This window comes from Pavona decussata, unplaced genomic scaffold, assembly GCF_977016875.1.
Source record: "Pavona decussata unplaced genomic scaffold, jaPavDecu1.1 SCAFFOLD_11, whole genome shotgun sequence".
Taxonomy (NCBI): domain Eukaryota; kingdom Metazoa; phylum Cnidaria; class Anthozoa; order Scleractinia; family Agariciidae; genus Pavona; species Pavona decussata.
In genome coordinates this window covers 1,141,502-1,163,197 of record NW_028145434.1, presented here as the reverse complement: position 1 = coordinate 1,163,197, position 21,696 = coordinate 1,141,502, and the positions used below count along the sequence as shown (strand labels likewise).

Here is a 21,696-nt window from a genome sequence, read left to right as displayed (position 1 = left end):
GAGTCATGTATCGGGAATTTTGGCGTTTTGTTTCAGACATGACGATTTTTGCGTGGGGTGTGTTGATTTGCGCTGGATATGTTATAGCCGGCTTTAGAATGTGGCGGAACTTAAGATCTTCGCGACAGATGGGAAATTATCAGAGGCAAGGGGGAATTAAGAAAATCATAACCCTCGTCTTCTTATCTTCTGCAATAACTGCTGTTTTACTAACGTTGACGTTCTGCGTGTCTGCCAATGACTTCGGCGCCATACGAGGATTGGAACTCAATGAGGGATCGATTTGGATCAGGTTTGCAGTAACTTTCTTAATAAAAAGCTGTGAGTTTGCAATTGTTTTGATGGTCTTTATAACTGTCGCTAAGAAGAATTTGGAGAGGAATCGCGTAAACGACGTCCCCTCGGTGCAGTTGGGTACATTTTCCGAAAGCAGCATCGAAGAATAGCCGAGTTCCAGAAAGACAAAGGCTTCCAACACTTCAGACATTCAGAGAAGCCATGTTTCATGCGAACTACTCTTTATACAGAAATGAAAAGTTGACCGACGCACAACCAAAACGCAGGAAAGTCGTGGTAAAAACTGCGGAATTTTAGACAATAAACTGGCTCAACCTCTTAAAACTAGAGTATATACCAAGCCATGATGTTCTCTAGGGTAAACATTAACTTATAGGAAATCGGCACTTAAAAAGGAAACAAATGAAAGGTACGCTTCTGTCTCAAAACTGTTCCCATCAGTTAATAGGCGACGTGGTTTACGGTCCCAATTTTGATAAACTTTATTGTTATTTCTCTGTTTGAGTCCATTACCGCGGAAAGTAGGTTCAAATGTCAGCCTCTGCCCCTGGCCCACAGAAGGTGTTCTATGTGATTAAGGTAAAGGAGACTGCTAAAATTTCAGACTACCATGGACATTACTGATGACTTTGTCGTAATTATATGGTTCATTTAGGGGGCAATTAAGGCTTGGATCGCACTTAGCAAAACACCCATCTTACCGTTTTATTTCTGCGGTTCTCTCGCGTACTTTATCTCCACTTGTTCTGATTTCGTTAAGCTGAAAACAAAACAAAACAAACCAAAATATGTAGAACAATAAAAATGTAATGTAGCTGAACAAAAATGTCAGACACAAGAAAGTTGGCGCCCTTAGTAGATTTTGTATTCTTATTGAAAAATGGAGCATTTTGCACTAACCAATTTCCGGTTCTCGTCATCTGCAGCTTCTTTCTGAGTAACCACTTCCTGCTTTTGAGCTTGCAGCTCTTCAAGTCGGGCCTGGAATATCCATATGATAGGGAAGGAAAGTTTCAAATACCATTATCCATGTAATTTTATTTGAAAGATGCAGCTGAGCAAGGAGACGTGCATTTGTAATCTTAAAACTTGTACCCCTACAGGAGATGGCATATGCCAGGGAAAAAAACAACAAAGGTGTTGGATGGAATATTCCTTCAAATAGGTCCATAGGGCTCTTATATTGGAAGGTAAAATTTAAACTAGCACTCTTCTTTATAAGAACGTTGACTAAAATTTAAGAACGTACTAAGAACATTACCCAGGCTGAGAGTTAGTTAAGAACATTTTTATTCCAACCAAATATTCTTAAAATGAACAGTATGCATATGGATAAAATAATACATGAAAAAATTCAGTCCATATTGTACAGTTACCCAAATAATAGGTGTCTTGGTCACGTCCGCATAGATCTATTGAAATACTATAAAAGATAACTTAAGAACATCTTAAGAACTTTTCAGGCTCAAATTGCCAAAAATAATAAGAACGTTCAGCCTCAGCCTCAAACTTAGACGTTCTTATAAAAATAAATAAATTTATTATATGGCTGGCTCCGCGAGCGGGCAAGATGAGTCAAATCCTGCGCTGTGATTGGCTACCCGAGCGGGCAAGATGGAGCTATCTTGCCCGCTCGGGATTACCCGTTGCCCGTCCGCTTGGCATCGAAAGTTTAATCCCAACAACAATGCGGGTTTTCTTAAATTTTCTCGTTGTTTTGGGGGAAAACGCTCACTAAAAAGTTCGGTCAACTCTCAACATTTACCTAAAGGAAAGGAAAGAGAATGGAATCGTCCTGGTGTAGTGAAAACTTTGTTTCAGCTACAATGAATGTGAGTTGAATCGGTGAGTTGCTCTGCGTGTAGTATTTTAGATAGAATTGATTTTGAAAAACTTATTGTCTCAAGTCGAGTGCCAAATTGATAAGTTCTCTAGGTTTGCAATGACTGTATTTAAATCATAGCGTAGTGGAAGTTGCGGTTCGTGTTTACAGCAGTTCAGAAAAGTATTTTTTTTAAGTTCGCCGAAGAAGCTCACGTTTTTAATTTAGCCGCGTCTTGCTTGTTGTAAACAACAAAATCTTGTCAAAGTTTCGCCCAGTTTTCTGATTTATCTGCTCTTTTTGTCGGCTTATGTTTGCATATAATCTCAAAATCTATTGTTTCATTCAAGAATTAATGATTGGAAGCCGAAAACTGTGTAAAAAATTTTATTATTTACGCCACCGCGCGATCGGCTGAAAATGGCGAGTTTGCCGGATTCTATTCAAATCTTCCCGCTCATGCGAAAATCTAAATTTTTCGTTCTCAATAATTGTATGCTCCCTTTAAGCCATTATAAAGTTAGAACCCTAAGATAATTTAGGATTCCTTGTTTTCCACGATTACATGCTGATCCAAAAATGCACTGAAAATAAATCTTGCACCGGCCGGCTAATTAACAATTAGACGGCGAGCTTGAGGTTTCTATCGGCTGATAGTGAGCCAACTATCAAAGGCGATAGAAACCGAGAGCGATCCGTCTAATTGTTTTAGCATACCTCAGTGATTGATCTATCAAGCAAAAAAATATTTTTATTTCATAAATTTTGATACTTTTGTGCAATGATGCATGCTAAATCGCGCGCGCTCTGACAAACTGGCACATTTGCAAAGTTCATTCATCAAAGTTCATTCATTAATTAAAACAAAGCTACACAGTGATCTCGCCATACATTACGCAGTCTCAGAACCTTGCAAACCGTAGAAGAAGAAATGATGTTAAGCTCAAACTAAGTTTAATTTCAAAGTCCTTGCCATTTTCAAATTCTGGAAAAGAGTTGACAAACTTCGTCGTTGTTGTCGTTTACGCCGCCTTGGTGGCCGGTTTTTTGTCGACAAAACCGCCCCCGGAAAGTCTCTTCGCAGCTCAAAATATCGTCTACCCTGGGGTGTTTGGCGCAGGATAAACATCTTTTGAGTGAGACTGCGTTGGTTTTCTTTTCCTCTCCTCCCGAAATACAGGTATGTGTAAAACCACGCGGTTTGCTGTAATTGTTTAGGATCGTTTGTATCTGCGTTTCCTAGTTGACCACTTTCAAAAAGCTTTTGCAATTGGTCGCTTGTGATGGGAGTTTTATGAACAACTGGACGAACTTTCCCCTCTTTCATCAGATTTTCACAGACTGCATTTAGCGTATCATTTGCCTTCTTAAATTTATTATCACCGACGACAGACCCCGGCTTGTTAATAGGTGCTTGCTTGAAATATCTATATCAATGGCCGCTCGGATGGCTTTAAGTGAAGAAACTTTAAACGGTTCGCCATTTTTTTGTCTCACTGATCGACACTGACACATAAAACCTCTGCAAACACGTGTTTAATTCGACTTTGGTCTGTTATTCAATGGGTGTTGTAATTTCTTTTTGGGTTGAAAACCAATTTAAAACAAAAGAAGAACCGCAATTGTTACTTTTCTTTGACAACTTTGTTTTGTTTACTTACGAACTTAGGTAAGCTTACGCGCAATTTGTTGTTGGTTCTATAAAAAGCATTTTATTTTGGAAATTGTTCTGCACTTACCTTTAAAAATCTTTATTCCATACTTGATAGCTTTCTTTGTTTTTTTTCTGGCATGGCACTTTGCAAAACTTTTTGTACGTCTTCTTCACAAACTTTACGAAAACATGAAGGGGAAGCCATTTTTCAACAGCTCCAGGGGCCGTCTATCGATCGATAGACGGCACCTGTGTAGCCAATCAGATTGCGCGTTTAAGTGATAGTCGGTCACTGAGGTATGCTAATGAAGAATTTCTTTTCGAGTAGAGCAGTTTCATGTCGTGTTTTGTTTTGTTGTTGTAGTTTAACTTGATGGTAAAGCCATACAATAAATCCTTTATTGACCAAGCTTGTTCGGTCAAGATGGCTGGATATTGGCCTCGTTCTTTTTTTGCGTTTTTATGGACCTCGACTTCGTCTCGGTCCATAAAAACGCAAAAGAAAACTTGGCCAATATCCAGCCATCTTGACCTCACGCTTGGTCAATAACGCATATGTACAACACAAACAAATAAATTCGAGGAAGAAGAAAGACAACAACTAACCAATAAGCAATTAATTAAGATAAGAAATCGAATTGAAAAATTTGAATGGTCAGCCAATTCAAAACTGGGAAGTTAAGTAAATTAGCCGATTTTATCTCGTATAAGGTTTTGTTGTAAACTTAGAAGAGTACACCAAGGCATTAATCAACAAGAAGGTAACTGAAAGGAATTACAAGAAAGTCAGTTGAGAAACAAATAAATTGTCACTAACCGCAATAGGGATTAACTCCGTTTCTGCCTCCTGCAAGAAAGGAAATTTAAACTAGTCTCAACTCACTCCACCTGCTTCAGTTATTCTATGAGACAGTTTGAGAAGCATTAAGTAAATTGTTCCTTATCCACACGAGACATGTTTTTATCTTGCTTTCAAATCCAACAGGCAATTAAGAGTTGGAAACTGTTGTACATTACCAGCATCATGAGCTTCATGAAATTGTGTTTTTTTTTGTTTTGTTTTGTTTTGTTTTGTTTTAGCCGCGGTGAGCCTATTGTGTAAGGCATTTGGGCATAAAACGACATGCTGGTGATATCACGTGCTACATTGCAAATATCCTCAATACCTCTCGAAAGAATTTCATAATCGTTATGGCCATGACTTCACCTTTGTGGTTAGCTTAACCTCTCGTTCTCGTTATCTAATATTTTTCGATCGGGAGAACGTATTTCTATTAGGTGAACATGCCCTTCTCCACCGTATCCTGGCCATTTATTAAAATTTCAATTAGATGATATGTTGTTGGAGGATCGCGCCTGTTTTAAAAGAATTGTGTACGCAACGAAGCCCTGTTATCATTAACTGAAATACAGTGGAACCTCGATTTAACGAACCTCTATATAACAAAGTTCTCGGTATAACAAACAATATTCTTAAGCCCGGTAAAAGTTACAGGTAAAATGTACGGAACAGAAACTCGATATAATGAAATGCTCGTTATAAAGAACACAATCCGGAAGCCCAAACGTAAAATCTAACCCGATATAACAATGAATATCGAAACGCGACAAAAGATGAATGCGCAACAGACCAACAGCAATGAATTAAATCCTTTAATCTTGTAACAAGAAAACGACTTCTCAGTTAACAGCTCATTATATGTACAGTTTTCCAGTGCCGTGGCTATGTACAGTGTACCGTACCTTCACACAGACATTAAAGCACAAATGTTATTTAAGCGTTCAGATCCGGAAATGCTGAGTAGTGCAACGCAACACTGTTACAAAACAATTATTAACCATACCACCATATAACGAACATTTTGGTCGTTTTTCCGACAATGTTTTCGATATAACGAATCCTCGATATAAAGAACCAATTTCCCTAGTCCCTTCACAGCTTCGTTAAATGGAGGTTCCACTGTAGGATACCTATAATGAACTTACGAAATGCACATTGTCACGATTAGCCACTGCACCGGTTCACCAACCTTAATTTCTCTTGTAAAAGCACTGTTGTTTGCAGTGAGTTCAGCTTTCTGTTGTTCCAAATGTGTTCTTGTTTGTAGCTGAGCTTTCAGACGGAGCTAAGTAAAATTCAAATTGAATGAAAATGTCAGTTAGAATGGGATTGATGCGAAAATAGCAAGTACATTCAAGGTATGGAGGTTTAAGTCAAGGAAACTGCTCTTAGGGTAACAGGAAGAGATATCAGTTGGTTTCTCAAAGAAAGGGCTAGCCATGATATATTTTTTAGCGATTTTCCCCAATCCACAAGATTTCTTCAAATCCATCTTCACTGATTCTTGCCCTCCGCAGCCAAAATTCAAAGCTACTAGGTTCTGGACAAAAATGGTTAACAAAAATGGACCATGGTTATTTTACTCAACGTTTCATTACTGATAATATAAAAGTTTTTGTTTTAGGTATTTAAAATGACACTAAATATAGGTGGCATACTTAAAAATGAAAGGCAACGTAAATAAGTAAACCATAATGGCGACACTTGTCCTGCAATTCTATTGGGACACAAGTTACACGAAACGTTGCTTAATGTAACATTCGCAGAAATCAAGATCTCGCAACATAAGTTTTTGGGGTTTTTTTTTGTTGACGTTCCCGCAATCATTACGATAAGTAGAAGTCGGTTTTACTTCGGCCAACACTATAATAAAAACGTTGCAAGATATGTTCATCTCAGGGTATCTCACAACGGCGCCATAAAAAATTACCAGACAAGTTGCAAAAAAATTTGCCTGGTGTAACATAGGTTTAAATGAATTGAATAATCGGGATTAGCAAAGGCTACACCTACATTTGCGCTTTTTTGAATGTTTATACTTGAGAAAAGAGATTTTATATATAAGAAGCGTTTCCAAAGTTCTCCATCCACTCGTAGTGACCTCTTTCGATGTTGTTATGACATCGGTGTTGTAAAAAAAGCTTTATTTAGATCCGTTTTCAGTTGTCCTTCACACACAAACGATACTGGCCAGATTTCAAAAATCACCCCGTTGAGCAGTGGTTTTGAAAATCTTCGTTTTCAGTGCAATACCGATTGCTTACTTGAAGACAGAACGGGATAAAAAAAAATGTCCGATCGAAAATGGATATGTGTGGATTGAACCTGAAAAGGTCTCTGAAATTCACACAAATTTTTCCGGGCATGAAGTAGCACCTGTCCAGTGCAGGTTGACACATTTCAAATTTGGCCATTGGGTGGGGAAAGGCTCTTGACTGGAATGCGTGCTTAGGCAAACTGGACATACCGTCGGCACAGCGTCAATTAATGCATAAGTACAATTGCTAGTGGGACCGAGCATTAAACTTCACAAAGAATAATTTAAATGGAACATAACAAGGTTAAAACTCCCAACTGGCAGGAGGCAGACCAGCTGGCTATTTACAAGCGCGTCCGAGGAGTTGAACTACGGGCTACCGAGAAACAACTCCAGCTAGCGGACAGAGCGGGACTTGAACCCGGGACCTCCGGATTTCAAGTCCGGCGCCCTAACCACTCGACCACGCTGCAATCTTCATGAAACTTCACATTTCGCTAAGTTTAACTTAAATAAAATATTTGCTTTCAAATAGAATCTTATGTCTTCTCTCTTTCATCAAAGTTTATTGGAGAGTCAGGGGGACCGGGTCTGGGGGAGGTGTCAATGGCCATTATGCCCCCCCCCTCCCCCGCCCACAAGGTTTTAAGCAAATCACATACTCGGCGTGAGAAGCTGCTTTTCATTCCCACCTCCTTCCCCTGATCCGCCCACTTTTCTTGTAAGTATATTAAGTGTTGATGCATTTTTCTTGGCCCGCACCTGTACTGGGCAAACATATAATAACAGAATTCTTTCATGCTTTGTTTGTTTTAATAAAAGCGACTATGGACCTATTACCTATGGCATGATTGCTCTAACGTAGGTGTGTTTATTTTTATTGCCCAGTAAACAGTGCTCAGGCAAGAGCAGCATTTATGGGTTTGGTTTTGGGCGGAGAGAGAACGACAAATATAACCTACTCCTTAAGCTGCTTTCTTTTAGTTTTTTTTTTTTTTTTTTTTTTCATTTACTCCAATGCATATCTTAAAATAAAATGACACGCTTATCGCAACTTTTAGACTATTGCCTTTCTTGTTCACATTACGCTGGCGTTACAAACAAGGACGCATCATAAAGGGAGGAAAAAAAATGAACACTACTGGGTGGGTGACTAAGACGGTGTAAAGCATCATGCTACGTTGCCAGCTAAACTGCGAGTCTCTTCGAAAGACGAAACCCTTTTAATCTACACAGAACAATAAACTGTCAATAAATTTAATTACAAAGCCGAACAAGACAATTATAATTTTTTTTTTTTCGAAATAAAATTTATACATATTGTTTCCAAAACTTTCAATGCTGCCCGACAGCTATTGGTGTACATGCCCCCCTCATTTCCTTTCACAAAAAAGAAACAGAGGCACAAAGAAAGAACGGACACATAACCAGAAGCCGCTCTGTATATTTGAGAGTTGTGCGGTATCTCCTTTGGATATGAGACAGTATTAAAGGCTCGGTAACCAAACATTATGTTTCTCGTAATAAAATATCCATCCGTGGGACAAATATTAATTATAACCTGTTAAAGCAAAGACAAGCACCGAGTGTTTATTGGCGAATCAGCAATCTCCATATATGCCATGTTTGCACGTTAACCCGCCATATCTCGAGAACATTTACAACAAAGCAAACGATACGGCAGCTGACGAGTAAAATACGCACGTACGAAATTTTAATCCATGATCAAGCTGCAGTGGTAATGTCCGATGAAATAACCTAAGTGTCTTTCTTACCGTGGGCGATAGCAGTTAATTTTAGCTAAAGGTGAGGAAGAAAACGCGATGAATGAGAAAAGGGAAGGCAATCTTCATTTCAAACAAGTCTATTTGCCAATGCCGACACATAGGTCAGATTTCTGCCGCACAAAATAAAAATGACGATCACTTCTCCCACTGGATGCGATACTGTTCCCTAACAGGGTTACTAGTCAGCATTTCTTCGGGCGGAGGGGGAAAGGGGGGTCTCAAACGGTTCTATGGTGTCCACTTGCGTACCTTTCTTGTCATACAAAATCCGGGTAACAAGATTCACATAGTAATTCTTCACCGTCCGATCAAGATTTCGATTGGCTTTCCCACACGATGGCCACTGGAACACTGAGCATTCTAACTTACGTAGTTAATTAGCCGTACATACAAACTCGCTGACTGTCTCCCTCACTGCTTGTCTCACTTCTCTGATCTTCCAGCAGTAAAGAATCGGGTTAAGAGAGGAGTTTAAGAATACTAAGGTCACTGCAAATGCCCTAGCAATGTAAACTGACGAAGACACTCGCCTTTGAGTCACCAAAGCATCTGCTATACCAAATGGAAGATAGCAAGCGCCTAATGTCAACTGGATCCACAGAGCACCGGATACTGCCTTCTTGTATCGCGCTACGTTCAGCGCAGCAGCGTGGTTTGGTTGTTCTTGACGAACATGGTGCTGTACTTGATTTTGATGATGGCGTAGAGTGAAGAAAATCTTTGTGTAAGAGAATGTTGTTGTTACTAGACACATTGTTATGATTGCATAACCATACCATAACGTTATAAGGTTATTCCAAAAGTACATCGCCGTGCCGACAATAGGCACAACCCAAAATACAGCTGCGGCTACAAAAGATCGCCTCAGAGTTACGACTTGTCTGTATCTTAGACCTAACAACAGGGCAAGGAGTCTGTCGACACTAACTGCTGTCAATGTGAACAAAGAAACTGAAGACAAAATATAGCCCATCAGAAAACTAAAAAGAGATGTGTACCGGCAAATAACCCAACGTTCGCGCAACACAGATATGAAATGAATAACAATGAGAGGTTCTGAAATAAGGCCCACCAACAGATCAGTGGTTGCCAGACAGCGAAACAAGACTTTAGTTGGCGGATGGAGGGAAGACTCCTTATGAAGGGCGACTAAGATGAGAGCGTTGCCCACAAACGCAGTAACTGAAAGGAAAATGTTGAGCGCTAGAATGCATATCAACTGGCTGTGTACTCCTCTGGTTAACTCTGCCATGCAAAACAAATCTTCGAATGAGATGGAGGGGTTCCAATCTCCAGTAAAGTTTGCCATCCCCGTTATTCAAGGACTGAATTCATAGCATGGTGTTTCTTTTCTAATACACTATTCCGGGAAGCATTCTCTTCTCTTTTACCCAAATACAGTAGTGGATCTGTGTTCCCTATTTGCGTCTTCCTCTTGCGAATTCTTTCCGCAATTACTAGTTCAAAAATGACGAAACTAAAACAACAATGACAAATTCGGATAAGATTGACTCTTGTTATTAAATTAATCACAAAAACTAAAGCAGAGAGATTTCGACGTTTCGTTTCGTTTCGCTTTCTTGATAATGATGACAGGATGTCATCGAAACGTCGAAATCTCTCTGCGTTAGTTTTTCTGATTAATTTAAGAAACAAATTGCCAACGAAAAAAGTATTTAATGCTCACGCATTCGAATGGACAATATTTACCCAATGTCATGACAGGTGTTACTCATCGTCAATATTCACCCAGTACGTGATCCGAACACTTCAAAGTCACAGTCTCAACGTCCTGTTTACAAGAGCGATTTTCGATGCCATTATCGCGGCTACTTTAAGTTGACTGTCAATCACTTTTGTCAGCTATCGGCGATTTCTGCTCCAAGTTCAAGGAAATTTATATTAACTTAACAAGAAACCAGAACAAAGTGCACGCATTGAAAATGGTGTGACTTTAAACATCGCCAATTGCATCAGTTTCCTAAATGGTCACTAGCTAGTTTCCAAATGATGGGAATTGACGCGAGTGGATAACTCTCGTATTCTTTCAGTGAAAAGTATGTTGATCATTCCACTGCAAATTGTCCGGTCATTCAATTTTATCCGGAAACACTGAAACACGCTCAGCAAAGAAAACACTTCCTTTGTGCGCGGAATCATTCCGCATTCGGCGTAAAATAGATGGAAATTGGCGCTAAGACAGCCAACATTCCACGCTCCTCAATGCACATAGTGTCAATTTCCTATCGTAAGTAATTCATACTCGCATCTCACGCGCAAAAATGTCATTCCCCCAAAATGTCGTAAAATTGTAGCAAAAATGCAAGAAGTTTACACGGGTTGTTTGCACTCACTTGGAATCGGTAAAAGAAAAGCATAGAAAAATAGACTGTGCAAAAGGCATTTAAAGCAAGTTGTGAATCCTTGCGTCTCCTTGGAAGGTTAGTGTACAGGCAAAATCAATCTCAAACTGAAGTCTCCCTTATTTTTTTGTCAGTATTCAAGAATTCCTTGTCCTTTTAACTAACGTCTGCAAAAATAATTATTACAATCGAGGTGTTTATTCCAAGCCCCTCTTTTTGTACGGTGCCTGCTGATAACCAGTACTCTCGGTGGAAAGTATTTTAAAACCTCTACTCCTATAGACCTGGCCCCAGTTGTTCAAAGAGCGGATAACTTTAACTTTATCCACTGGATAAGTCGCTATCCAGAGGAGAAAATGAGTCATTTCTGACAGTAAGGCGAAGGCCTCAGAAGTAACTACAAAAAATGTGGAACACAACTCTAACAAAAGAACTATCGAATGGTGTCCTCCACTGCTTGTCTCACTTCTCTGATCTTCCAGCAGTAAAGAAACGGGTTTAATGACGAGTTCAAGAAAACTATATCATGATTAACTGTAAATTTCCTAACAATGTTAACAACAGGGGATAGTTTAATCGGAAGGTCTTAGCTTAGACTCCTGTTAGGAGAACTCGGATTTTTCTTTCCCGAATATGCCTCTGTCACTGAGTGAAAAATACATGTATGATTTATTCACCAGGCTGAACACATCGCAACACATTTCTTTCACATATACACTCATCGACATTCAAATGGCAGTATACAGGATGTTAGTCACGTGAACCTATTATAATAATGCAAAACATAATATAATAACCTTTATATACCCTCGGCACAAGTGCTCGTGGGGCTAAGCATTAAGCTTCACAAAGGAATAATTCAACATGGTTAAAAATCCCAACTGGCAGGAGGCAGACCAGCTGGCTATTTACAAGCACTGCGGAGGAGTTGCGGGACTTGAACCCGGGGTCTCCGTATTTCAAGTCCGGCGCTCTACTAACCGATCAGCTCCCACGAGTCCCCTGTAGCTCAATGGTAGAGCATTCGAACTAGTAATCGGAAGATCATAGGTTCGACTACTGTTGGGAGAACTAGGATTTTCGTTTTCCGGATATGCCTATGTCACTGACTGAAAAAATACATCTATTAAGATGCTAATCGTAATAAAATATATACCCATATGGAATAGAAAACTATTGAACAAACGGCAGGCATAATAACAGTTTACAAAAAGCAGCGAGTTTTCATTGGCTCACACAAACTCCGCCAGTGTTTGATACGTCAAGAAGCTTTAACTTCTTCTTTTACAAACATCCCATCCGTCCCCCGTTAGGTTTCCTCTTCCCAACAGTAAGTTCCTCACCCCACTCCCCGACGCGATACGTTTCTCATCCCAAGTCACGAAAAGTATTTTGAATTTCGCGGTCGGATATTTGGTTCCGCGTCTGCAACCATTATAAAAAAGATATAGACATAAAAGGAGCGAAATCATCTTGTCTTCTCAACTGAATTCAAACCCTAGTGTGATTTACCTCGAATGAATAAGACAGGTTCTAATAAATACCCCGTAAAGTTTGCCATCATCATTTCATTGCTGCCCAAGCATAGAGCGCATTAAAAGCTACTACTTTCATGGCGACGAAAACCTTAGCCGTAGAAAATGAAATTAACTTAAAGATCGGCAGGTGTTTTTTTAAGTGAGTCTCTTTTTTTCTCTCTTCTCAAAGGTTACAGTTTCAAAGGATTAGCTGTTTCCTAAATTTGCCTTGAACCAAACGGACCTGAGCAATTTTACTTGGTATATTGCAATAACAAGTGAAGCAAACATAATGCGAAACAATTACCCAGACAATACTCTATTTTATCATGAACTTCAGTAAAGTTTACCATTTTTATTCCCACTAAGAGTTTTTATTGTTTTTTTTTTTTATAATTTTGTTTATTTACTTTTAGCTGTATATATTTCATATTCGCGCTTTTTACTCATCACTTGTCAAAGATTGCAGACTGGCAATCGAAAGTTCGTTTAGCCTTTTTTAACTTTTAACCAGAGAACGCTTTAAATTATTATGTCTTACCCTGGTTACTCGTCCATTTTTAAATTTTACTTTTGTTGCCCTTCAAAGATGCTCACAACGATCAATCTTGGCGATTTCAATGTCTCAAATACATAATAAAAAAAAAAGACCATTCAATCACCAATATTGAAGGTGACAGTATATCAAAGGTGTATATCCCGCTCACTTCCCTATATTGAAGATGAGAAGACACAACAGGAGTTTAAAATTCACATTTACCTCAATCTAAAATGTAAATGTATTTTTGCGAAATAGTTGATGTTAGCAGGCTTTTCGTAACGCCAAAACCCTGGATTACAAGAAAAGAAGAAATTCTGATTTCTCCTCGTGTATTTCAAGCTAAGCAAATCATGCCAGGATGCAAAAGTTCGCTATCGAACGAAACTCAATCACTAAAAAGTAGAGCAACCAGCAGTTATAACAGGTTACTACAGCAATAAACCGCAAGGAACGGTTACGTGATACAAACTTTCGTGATACCCGCACCATGTAACATTTGACAAATAATGTATGTACACAAGAGATTTGCCCTAACAGTCAACAGCTTATAATTTATCGAATGTCCCATGAAACTACTTTAGACAAATCTAATGTTGGAAATCGTAGCAACTATCTCAAAACGCACTGTTAAAAATACTTGACCGGTTAAACACTGAGTATCACTTTGCAAGAGAACACACACAGTCTCTTATTATTTCCTTCACGGCTTGTCTCAATTCCCTGATCTTCCAGCAGTAAAGAATGGGGTTTAGCGAAGAGTTTAAGTGAAGTAAAGTCACCGTAAATTCCCTTACAATGAAGATGGTTGGGGATGGTTCATCTTGAGTCATCAAAGCATCTGCTACCGCAAATGGCACGTAACAAACTACTAACGTCAACTGTAGCAACAATGCACTGGTCACTGCCTTTCTGTATCGCGCTATGTTCAGCGGAAGATTCCTCGGTTGTTCCTGAGAAACTTGATGCTGTAGAGAAACTTGATGATGGCGAAGACTGAGAAAAATCTTGGTGTAAGAGAACACTGAGGTTACTAGACATAGGACTATACCTATGTAGCCATACCATGAGGTTATGAGGTGGTTCCAAAAGTACATTGTTGTGCCGAGAATAGCAACAATCCAAAATGTAAGTACAAGAACATATGTCTTCTTCAAAGTTACAACTTGTCTGTATCTTAGACCTAAAAACAGGGCGAGTAGTCTGTCCACGCTGACTGCAGTCAATGTGAACAAAGAAACTGAAGACAGAATATAACCCACTACAAAAATTGAAAGAGACGTGTAGTAACAAATTGTCCGTTCTTCTTCCAAAACGGAGACCAGATTGATAACAACGAGCGGTTTTGCAAGAACACCCACCAGGAGATCGGTTGTTGCCAGACAGCGAAACAAGAGCTTAGTTGGCGGACGAAGCGAGGATTCTTTGTAAAGTGCGATTAGGATCAAAGCGTTCCCCAGAAATGCAGTTATGGACACAAAAATGTCCAGAATTATAACAAATATTAGCTGGTCGTGTACTCCTATAGTTAATTCTGGTAGACAGAACTGCTCGTGAAATGAGTTAGAGCGAATCTGATCCCCAGTAGAGTTTTCCCTTGTCATTTTACGGTTTCGGAAATATCAGAGCTTTACATTTTGACTGCGCAACATGATTCAAAACAGGCAGGTGTTAAGGATAAAGGGATTCTTCCGTGATGATAGCCAATATTTCATTTGCTAAAGTAGCCTTCCAAATAATTGTTTGACAATTGCCAACAAAAATATTAAATTCAGCATAATTTTAAAGAATGACGAGGAAATATTACAGCCCTAAAATTTAACTGCAGAGGATTTAATGTTTCTCAAAACAGGCTGGTATTTAAAGAATGACGAGGAAATATTACACCTTAAAATTTAACTGCAGAGGATTTAATGTTTCTCAAAACAGGCTGGTATTATAGGCAAAGAATTGTTCCTTGGTGATGGGCAATATCTCATATGCTAAACTAGCTTCCAAATGATCGTTCAACAATTGCCAACAAGAAGTAGGACACAATTATAAAAAATGACGAGGCAAAAATGACTTTTTTTAATTAATTACTTTCTGAATCCTGTTATCAAAGCACGCTGCTAACACGTGAAGATACAGGGTGTATTCCAGATCGCGGAATTACGGAGTTACTGCAAACGAAAGAATGTTGGCGTATAAAGTTTGAAGGAGCGTACCAAAACTGGCACTGAAATCTCGCTATGGGAGGCTTATGAATAGCATATGTAATCATGGTTCTGGTATAATTTCTGATTGAAATCGCGGTTTAGTACTAAACACACCTTTAAGAAAACGCTACGCTGCGAATTTATTGGCGCATAAAATTTGCCCTACCGCGTCAAAAATGGCGCCCAAATTGCACCATGAAAGGCTATGTTCTTATTACAACTAAGAGATTTGATGATTGAATACGTTTCGTGAACATGGTTCTATTATATTCTAATGGCGTTCTGCATTAAACACCTGAATAACGCTACGCTACGAATTTATTGGCGCAAAAAAAAAATTGTAGACGTACGTTAAACGTGGCGTGCAAATTTCCCCAAGAAATGCTATGTTGTTATTGCAAAGTTAATTGATAATTGAATCTCTTTTGCGAACACGGTTCTATTATATTTTATTAAAACCGCTTTGCACTAAACATTTGAAAACCCTACCCTATCTGAGCATATCTCAAAATACTAATTTTTGAATCACCAATTCACAGTTGCTTCTGTATTAGAGGCTGGAAAATCTTGAGCCCCTTTTCGTAAAAATAGCACTTTAGCCTCCAAAGAAAGACATACCGACTCTCGGAAGGCAATTTTTAAAATTGCCCTGAGGATGTTTAACATGGACTAAAAGGCATCCAATCTCAGTATGTATTGAGTCCCCAAGCTGCTCAACTGTTTATCGATAACAGTAGAAAGGAGTTGAGATCTGTTTGATCTGTTTGTGATCTGTTGTGATCTGCTATTGATCTGCTAGATCCCTGGTCTTTAAAAACACAATCATCTTGGAAGCTTTGAAGCTTAAGACTAATAAAGTACGAACGAAACTCCGAAGAACATCCTGCAGTACTCAATATTTCAGTCAACAACCAGGAGATAGATTGATAGAAATGTGATATTTCGGTTTAATTCAAAAAAATTATCAAACGATGGATAATTTTATAAACAAGCGTTGCTTACATATATTACAAGAAATACAAATATCACACGCATAATTTTGTAAAGAATTTATTTTAAACAAAGCAAAGAATCCTAACAAAGTGCTACGCAAAAAAAATGCCAATTCCTTGGCGGCTTTGATCCCGGTGTTCAGGCAGGGTTTGACAGTTTTAATATAAAGGGATCCCAAGAAACAGAGCTGATCGAAATTACTGTTGGTCGCGAGAATTGGGATAAGGTGTCAACTTCCGTCAAAGAAATGATTTACATGTATTTTAGTCAACAATGCAATCTATAAAAAATTGGGTAATTCCAGAGTTTGATTGGCTCAGCGGCTGTGAGATACCAGCCATTATACAATGCTCGAGAAATAGCGCCGTTAAATCGTCTTCTGATTTTTCTTACAAGATTATGCCAGTAAGACCTAGCAAAGCATTAATAATTTTAAATACAACAATTATTCCACTCGCGCTTGTTGGATTCATCGAATAATTGTTAGTTGTTCAAAATGTTCAAGTTATTTTACGATGAGATTCGCCTATCACCAAAGAACTATGTTCAGGGAAAAGTATGACAAAGCATTAAAGTGAAGTAATATATTTTCAGTCAGATAAAGATTTTTCATCTCGTTGTTGTTGAAAATTATGTGAACATTTAGAACACGTCAGTACATTCATACTGTTCTGTGTTCAATTCTTTCCGTGATCGTTCATGTCTTTGCTAAATGTTCGACAAGTCTTCGTTATTCCCCAGAAAAAACGTCGTAGGGACATCGATGTATTTTGCACTGTTTGGTACAAGTGTTATTTCTAGGTTTAGTTATGTAGCAAGTTTTTAGCCTTTATAACGTTTGAAACGTGACGCGTTTTCGTGACACAAGTTTACCATCAACTAACACTGGTGGACGGATTTAACTCTTAAATTGATCTTTCATCGAAGGTTTCACTGAGGCTCAGCAATATTAACCACTTTAATGCAAAATTAAGGAGAAATAAAAGGCGCTCTGTGAGTAGAGCTTCTCTTGAGGCTTTTAGGGTCATTAGATTTAAAAGGCAACAGTATCGCAAATATTTAAGAGCAAACCCAATCTAACTATTATTTTTCAAGAAAAAATTAATCCAAATTATCGCTGTATTCGAATTTGCTGACTCAAGTCCGTGACTAATGAATTTCACCATGAGAAAAAAAGCCATTCTACGCCTGCGTCATAGATTTGCTCCTTTAGCCATAATTTCATGCTCAGCATTAACTGTTCCGTGGCGAAATTAAAAATAAACAGCGTTTGATTGGACATTTGCTCATAGTGAAGTGCTGTTTGAGTGAAAACTCTGTTTAGTTGTTTAGGTATATAAAGTTTAAAATCAGGCGTTTGCGTGGCTAAGCGGTGAACGGGGTTAGTCACACGATAGTCCGGCAGGGTTACTCAGGTTTTTCTTTTTTCTTTCTGTTTTTTTTTTTTTTTTTTTTTTTGGGTGAACGCTGGAACATTTACATTTAACTTCCTGCAAACGAGATTTTATGTGCGATGCTATGATTAAATAGAACCTACTGTAGCCGCGTCGCTCGCCTTTGCGGTCTCTGAGCTTATATTTGCATGGAATAAAAGGGTCCACTCACGGGTCCAATATATTAACTTCACTTTATATTCAAATTGACTTTTAAATTTCCTATCGGCTCTTGACAACTTGCCGACAAGAATAAAATTAACAAAAACCAGTGTCAAATTGATTACTGGGGTAAGGGGGCTCTGTGACATGCTCTTCCACACGTCCCATAAAGGGATATCCGAAAGAGCAATTGCATTATCGCTGCTCACTAAAATAAACTCGGATTTGAACCCTTAAACCCAAACAGTGATCAGCAGTTAATTTCTCCTTGAAATAGTAACATTTCTTTAAACAAATAGGTCGTGAGAATAAATGGATTGATCGCCAAACATAAGCATATATGTAAAATAAACAAGATATAATTGTCCTTATATTTACAAAGTTTCGCTCAACTACTTTAACCAATGAACGTCTACGGATTAGCGAGGAAAACGTTTCTGTTGATATTAAGATTTAACAGGCTAGCTAACGAAATCCACTTGGCACTTTATGCATCACGCTACACCATTAAAATCACTTTCTTACTAAGCAGAGTTGCCGACAACACCTGTTTGCTTCAGGGCTGCAACACGCCTTATTAATTAATGTAAGCAAGGTCTTTGAAGGCAATATAAAGCCTAACCTTCTGTGACTTGAGCTCATGTACGTTCGTCTCCAGTTCACTGAGCTGCCGCTGAAGCTGGCTCAACTGAGTTCGTTTCCGGTCAATGTTGTTATTTAGAGTGTCACTGCAAGGACAACAAAATGAAAAATGGGCCTTTTGTACTAACTGGTCACATGGTAGAAATTCCGCCATACTGGATGGTAAAAAAGCGTGGCATCCTCCACTGGGACATCGAAAACAAAGGAAAGTCAAGCTGGACAGGTTGGAATTCTTTGTGTTCAAATCTACTACATGTACATTCTTTTGCCATCCAGAATGGTGGATTTTGTACCATGTGACTAGTTAGTGCAAAAGGCCCATATGACAACAGGGGCCCGTTTCTCGAACGTCCCGGTAACTTATCGGGCCCGGTAAGTGTCTTTGGTGATAAATGTTTCTAAGCAGAAGTCCATTTTTGTTTACTTTGAATACTAAATTTTAAAACCTTATAATTTTATGAAAACATTGGCCAAGTATCATGTCTCTAATCACTGTGTAATCGGCGAAAAAACATTTGAAAATATACTTATCGGGCCCGGGACTTTCGAGAAACGGGCCCCAGGAGCTTTACATTAGACTACGAGCAAGAGCTTGAGTACGAGTGCGATTTTTCAAATCCAGTTCGCGTGGTTTAGGTAATAATCAGTTGTCACAACATTCTTGTTTTCATAGTGTTCTGATATGGTGAAAGGCAGCAAGAAAGAGCGGTAACCAAAACAACAATAGGGAGCTTTAGATTACACTACGAGTCAGAGGAAGCTTGAGTACGAGTACGGTTTTTCAAATCCAGTTCGCGTGCTTTAGGTACGTAAGCATTTGTCACAACAATCTTGCTTTCATGAGTGTTCTAATCTGCTCAGAAAGGCAGCAAGAAAGAGCGGTAATTCTGTGGACGTGGCTGGCTTGAAATGTGAAAGTCGTACTCGTACTCAAATGTAAAAGCCAACAACAACAACAAAATTAATGCTAATTGAAGGCACCACAAATGTAACATGAACATTTTGAAAACACCAGACTGTTGGGAGATACACTAGATGGCTATTTAATCGTGGCCCAGGATTTGAACAAGGGACTGTTGTGAAACAAACTGTCAAGCCATGGTTCCTTCTAATCAAATGACATTTCAATGATGCCTTGAACACGACTTCCCTTGGCTCCAAATCATATTTATGTAGATAAGTCTAATTTTCAGTTTTGAAAAGTAGTGAAAAATTAGTCGAGGCCTGCCTTACTAAGGGTATCACGATTTCAATTACTTTTGATAAAAGAGCTACGTAGCTTGTAATTAGTTCTTACTTTATTCGCTTACTCTTTATATCATTACTTACGATCTATCTTGTCTGTCATTTATTTCGTTGGAAACAGACTGCATCGTGCGACCGGGGGCTAAGGAATAAAACAATTCTTCACATACTTCACAACACTGAAAATTACACATAGGCCTCTCTTCTCCGCAGAGGCGTCTTTCGCGCTCGAGCGGAGACAAGTAAGGGCCTGGAGAGAGTGAAATAACGAGGAGCGCGGGCGACTTCCCGCTGTCCTCCGCGCCCCCCAAGGCTGCTGCCTAACGGGCGCCCGGTCGCCAGAGGCGCCCAAGGTAAGAGCATGGGCGACCAAATTTCGGTACAAGGAGCCCGCGCGGGCGCCTGACTTAACACACGGCATTAGACTTAACCTCCTTGTACATTATATTCCTTTAGCTGGAGTAGGACTTTAAACAGTGGAACTGTTGATATGGTTAGCGATGATGCGATTAGGCAGTATAAAATTTCCACAAGTAAACCGTAAATTATGTAAACCTAACGTGTTCAACTGTGAAGCTTTGTCGAAACGAACGAAGCCATCGTTTCCGAGTCCGGATGGCAGTTGAAGACTGGGTCTGAGATTTGACTTCCAAATATGGAATAGCAAAATTATGGGCTGTTTGTTGCCTATGTTGACATTCGTGCAGTTCATCGTTTGCTTGGGTTTTCGTCGATTTGATAACTTTTTTGTGGCGAGAATGGGAAGCTATCTTGCGTGCTATCGACTGGACGTGCTTGATGTTCGATTTCATGTACCAGTTTGCAACGTATCAGCATTTTCAAGAGACTTTAAAAAACAACACGCCAGAGAACGCAGTATGATATTTCATATTTGTAATGTGATGTCTTTACCTTGAATAAAGAAATTAAAGTAATGATCAACTTTGTGTTGGTTGTATTTCTGCCTTGCTGCACGTGCTTAGCGCCCTTTCCCGCTAAAATCGGCAAAGGTTCTGCTTTTCCCGCTAAAATCGGCAAAGGTTCTTCTTTTCTCGCTAAAATCGACAAAGGTTTCAGCAATTTGTCTTAAGCCCAGTGACTACAATGGAATTCTCGCAACAGGTAAGCAATGTTTATTTCTTACGACTCCGTATGTGAACATTTATATTAATATAGATAACGATTTGGAAACTGTCTCTTTCAAAACAATAAAATATATTTCCCGCTTTTAAAACACAACCGAAGATGCTGTGCCTTCATTTGACCTATATTCAATGCGGTTTTATTTAATCCGTAGTGACAACTTGACATTCTTGACCTTCTAAACGAAATAGCAGATCAGCTAGGTAGCTGTCTGTGATTGCCTCGCAAATTCATGCAAATTTTCTTTGACTAATGAAATTTGAACCGCGTTTGTTTTGAGATCAAAGATACTGTAAGCTTGATATTTCACTTATAATAAAAACGGCTTCTTTTCGCGTACAGTTTCTACAGCTTCGATACACTGATGTTGAGTTTGGTTCTGGAACATGCTCACAGAAAAGTGCAGAAAGTTTAAGACAGTAGCGCTTGAAATGTAACAAATATCATTTTCGTGACACGGCTATTTTTGTCGTGGAAGGAAATTTGATCGGGGCAGATTTTGATCACGTGCTAGGTAACCAGTTCTGACGGCTCAGATGGAGAATCTCTCTTTTCCATAACCAAACCAGGAATTTACCTTCAAGATGACCATGCAACGATGAATGTCTTGTTTATTCATTCTCATCTTAGTTGAACATTAATTATAAGGAAATTTGATCTTAAAAAAATGATCTTTTGAATTTACAATGTAGTTACATTGACATAAAATTCTTTTATAGCACAGAATCAGATAGGAAAATGTTATTCAATTTAAATGATTCCTCAAATGTTTAGCACTTCATTTAATGAGATCCATCCAGGCTA

General features: G+C 38.9%; 3 protein-coding genes across 6 annotated transcripts in view; all 3 read right to left on the bottom strand.

Moving 5' to 3' along the window:
• Positions 1 to 21,696, bottom strand: part of LOC146488099 (DNA repair protein RAD50-like) — a 64,969-nt gene that overhangs the window by 23,571 nt on the left and 19,702 nt on the right. For all 4 annotated transcript variants that reach the window (XM_085121354.1, XM_085121348.1, XM_085121360.1 and 1 more), the window contains exons 27-32: positions 19,834 to 19,891; positions 18,485 to 18,590; positions 5,804 to 5,899; positions 4,591 to 4,620; positions 1,198 to 1,278; positions 999 to 1,057 (exon numbers count right to left, since the gene is read on the bottom strand). In XM_085121354.1, coding sequence (XP_084977480.1) covers positions 999 to 1,057; positions 1,198 to 1,278; positions 4,591 to 4,620; positions 5,804 to 5,899; positions 18,485 to 18,590; positions 19,834 to 19,891 — 430 coding nt within the window. The remainder of the gene's footprint in view (positions 1 to 998; positions 1,058 to 1,197; positions 1,279 to 4,590; positions 4,621 to 5,803; positions 5,900 to 18,484; positions 18,591 to 19,833; positions 19,892 to 21,696) is intronic.
• LOC146488101 (melanocyte-stimulating hormone receptor-like) lies at positions 8,115 to 10,973 on the bottom strand. The gene has a single exon (XM_085121457.1). The coding sequence runs from the start codon at positions 9,965 to 9,967 to the stop codon at positions 9,032 to 9,034; it is 936 nt and encodes a 311-aa protein (XP_084977583.1). The 5' UTR covers positions 9,968 to 10,973; the 3' UTR covers positions 8,115 to 9,031.
• Positions 12,734 to 14,904, bottom strand: LOC146488100 (adenosine receptor A3-like). Its single transcript, XM_085121445.1, has one exon. It carries the CDS (start codon positions 14,678 to 14,680, stop codon positions 13,739 to 13,741), a length of 942 nt encoding a protein of 313 aa, XP_084977571.1. The 5' UTR covers positions 14,681 to 14,904; the 3' UTR covers positions 12,734 to 13,738.